The following is a 3,411-nucleotide window of genomic DNA, read 5'->3' as shown; positions in this document are numbered from 1 at the left end:
GGAGTGATGAATCGCACTTCTCCATCTGGCAATCTGATGGACGAGTCTGGGTTTGGCAGTTGCCAGGAGAACGGTACTTGTCTGACTGCATTGTACCAAGTGTAAAGTTTGGTGGGGGGGATTATGGTGTGGGGTTGTTTTTCAGGAGCTGGGCTTGGCCCCTTAGTTCCAGTGAAAGGAACTCTGAATGCTTCAGCATACCAAGACATTTTGGACAATTCCATGTCCCCCAAATTTGTGGGAACAGTTTGGAGCTGGCCCCTTCCTCTTCCAACATGACTGTGCACCAGTGCACAAAGCAAGGTCCATAACGACATGGATGACAGAGTCTGGTGTGGATGAACTTGACTGGCCTGCACAGAGTCCTGACCTCAACCCGATAGAACACCTTTGGGATGAATTAGAGCGGAGACTGAGAGCCAGGCCTTCTCGTCCAACATCAGTGTGTGACCTCACAAATGCGCTTCTGGAAGAATGGTCAAAAATTCCCATAAACACACTCCTAAACCTTGTGGACAGCCTTCCCAGAAGAGTTGAAGCTGTTATAGCTGCAAAGGGTGGACCGACGTCATATTGAACCCTATGGATTAGGAATGGGATGTCACTTAAGTTCATATGCGAGTCAAGGCAGGTGAGCGAATACTTTTGGCAATATAGTGTATTATATCCAGATTTCTAGTTTAATGTTCTTGTACTAAAGATGAGATTAAAAAGCAATAATGGGCTGTAAAATGTTCACTTTAGCTTTGAGTAAATGCTGCTTTTTTTCAGAATTTCTGATCCTTATTAAGGAGAATCTGACCTGGGGGGAAGCTCTGGCATTCTGCAGGAACCATCATCATGACCTGGTCTGAGGAGATGCAGCTCTGGGTGAAGGAAGTGGCTCAAGACGCCTCCACTGAACACGTGTGGCTCGGCCTGCGTCACGACTGTGTCCAGCGTGTCTGGTTCTGGGTTTTTGGATCAATGATCTGCTATGAGGACTGGGCCCCGGGGAATGGGACCTGGAATGAAGACTGCAGCCATGAGGAGAGAAGTGGAGCAGTGCAGTCTGGAGGAGAGCAGAAGTGGATCGAGCTGCATGAGAGCCACAAGCTCAACTTCATCTGTTCTACCTCTGATGGTTAGTCACAGTTTTTTTGCATGCATGTGTTTTAATGCGCTTTTTTTTTATTTTGCAATTAAAATCATTTCTTTGTCTTTGAAGATTTGTTTTATTAAACATGAAGACTGAAGACAAGCTGTGGTCTAACATCTGTATCCAGCATTATCTGATCTACACTACTATCTCATTTATACTCTTCTACACTTTATTATTATATCCTTTTAATGCAGATGTTTCATCATATTTTTAATGTTGTATTCAGTAAACTTAACTGTCTCCATACAGCATGATCTGTATTATGTTACCTATATTCTATTTACTTTTCTTACAAATGGAGGGTTTATGGGTAATTAAGGTGAAATCTATTTACCTGATGTTTAAACTACAGTTTCTTTAGTTTGCACATTTAATTGTTTTTAAAATTCTTACTCAGAATAGGGAACCAATTGCAAATAGGGAACACCACTGCAAACAGTGATGTTAAAATCATCAATATTCTTTTTTATTCAATATTCGTTTTTCTTATTTCATTTTGTGCAGTTCTCAGTTGTTTGCTTTTTTACATCTAGACAACTAAGAGTGTTTTCAGGATATCTGCATAATTACATGTTGATGATTTCTATACCTGGGATTTCTGGGCACTTGCATCTTTATTGTGCAGTAATATGTACTGTAATGACTGCTGCCAGTTTAGTTTCCTATCAAATAAAAATAAATGGCCAGTATGTGTTTAGTGTATCTCTGCATTTTGTGTTCTACTTCACAAACATACACACACAGATGAAGGACTAAAAGTTAGGGTAATTTTTAAATTTGTCACTTTGATCATACTTTTAATTGTTTAGTATCAAACTAAAACCACCTACATTGAATAATTTCTCATAATTCTGGCTGATTTTTTTTTTTTTTTATCTCCAAGTGTTAAAATTGTAAATAAGAATAACCCCATAAACAACTCTGCTTCAGTCAAAAGCACAAAGTAAAGACAAGGGTTACAACTGCAGCGACTTTAATAAAATACCAACAACAAAAAAAGAAGTACAGAAATGGCCAAAGGTACACAGAGGTGGAGTATAATCTAGACACAATATTATACAACAGTACTACAAGAGTACAGTATCTCTTTCTAAGCATCAGCATCAATTACTAAAATAATTTTAAAATCCTTAACATCTTCAATACAAAAAGCAGTTTGAATACACTCAGCCAGTCAGTGTTACACATCTTGTTCTTAGAACTACTCCTCTTATGATCTGTAACTGAACATTTCAGCAAATCAGTCTAGACACTTTTCCACTATCACTAACCTCATGATCAAACAAGGGAAACTGAATTTTACATTTTGGGTTTATCAATCTTTCTTATTTCTGAAAAAAATAGTATCAATACTAAATTTGTAAAGCTCATTGCAACAAAGTTTACTGTCGGCTTGATGTAGCATGTAATTGTAACGTTCACACTTCTGTAAGTGAGTGAACAGATAGGGTGCCAATACTATTGTAGGTGAGTGGATATACGCATGTGGTAAGGTGAGCCAATACTTTTAAAGTGGATTGGATAGATAGGGTGGAGTGGACAGGTAAATGAACTGGTTCACAGCTACAGCTTTTGAGATATTCGATCATCCGCTACAGGATAACCACAATTCCGATCAGTTAGAAAAAGTACACTATTATCGGTCTTAATAGCCTTAAGGAGGCTGCTTAGTGTTTGGTGGAAGAAGCTTGAAAGCTTGATAAGTTATAAAACTCCATAATTTTGAATGGAATTCTTTTAGAATGTAGGACAATTCCAGCATTTGTACCGGGAAAACTGGAATTCTGACCAAAGTAATAGCAACTTTAGTCAGACCAGGATGAATAACGTGGCTGTCTTTGGTGCATGTAGTTGAAATATCTAGAATTGTGTAAGAAAAATAAGCTAATGAAGCAAAACAGAATGATGGCTTTTTAAAGACAGCATAATAAGCATTAGCATTAAGTTCACATTCTCCATCCTGTAAATTCAACACTTTCTGTTCACCTGTCATTAGTTCATTCAAATTCTGTAAACATTAACATCTCATACAGACATATCTGTGTGTTATTGAAATAAGTTCCAGAAAAAAAAATCCTGGAAATAACGATAGCGTCACTGCAGCATCAAAACTCTGATAAACAGCTGATACTGCAATAATGTCTGTTTCGACTACAATATGCAAAGTAATGGGAGGGGTTGAAAAAGGACAATAATACTGTATAATAAGAGGTTTGTTAGGTTCAGGTGCACAAGGTGAGGTGAAGAACAGACGCACACTCACAACACAC

At 38.1% G+C, this 3,411-nt stretch overlaps 1 protein-coding gene across 1 annotated transcript; it reads left to right on the top strand.

Moving 5' to 3' along the window:
• The first annotated feature begins 285 nt into the window (after window positions 1–285).
• Window positions 286–1,819, top strand: LOC131346681 (lithostathine-2-like). Its single transcript, XM_058380252.1, is given in 3 exon segments — window positions 286–847; window positions 849–1,123; window positions 1,208–1,819. Coding segments are annotated over 3 exon segments (417 nt in total). The 5' UTR covers window positions 286–719; the 3' UTR covers window positions 1,222–1,819.
• The last annotated feature ends 1,592 nt before the right edge of the window (window positions 1,820–3,411 follow it).

The sequence above is a fragment of the Hemibagrus wyckioides genome, linkage group LG26 (genome assembly GCF_019097595.1).
Source record: "Hemibagrus wyckioides isolate EC202008001 linkage group LG26, SWU_Hwy_1.0, whole genome shotgun sequence".
In the NCBI taxonomy this organism is placed as follows: domain Eukaryota; kingdom Metazoa; phylum Chordata; class Actinopteri; order Siluriformes; family Bagridae; genus Hemibagrus; species Hemibagrus wyckioides.
Note: the sequence above shows the minus strand (reverse complement) of the source record. Positions and strands in the feature narration are given on the sequence as shown.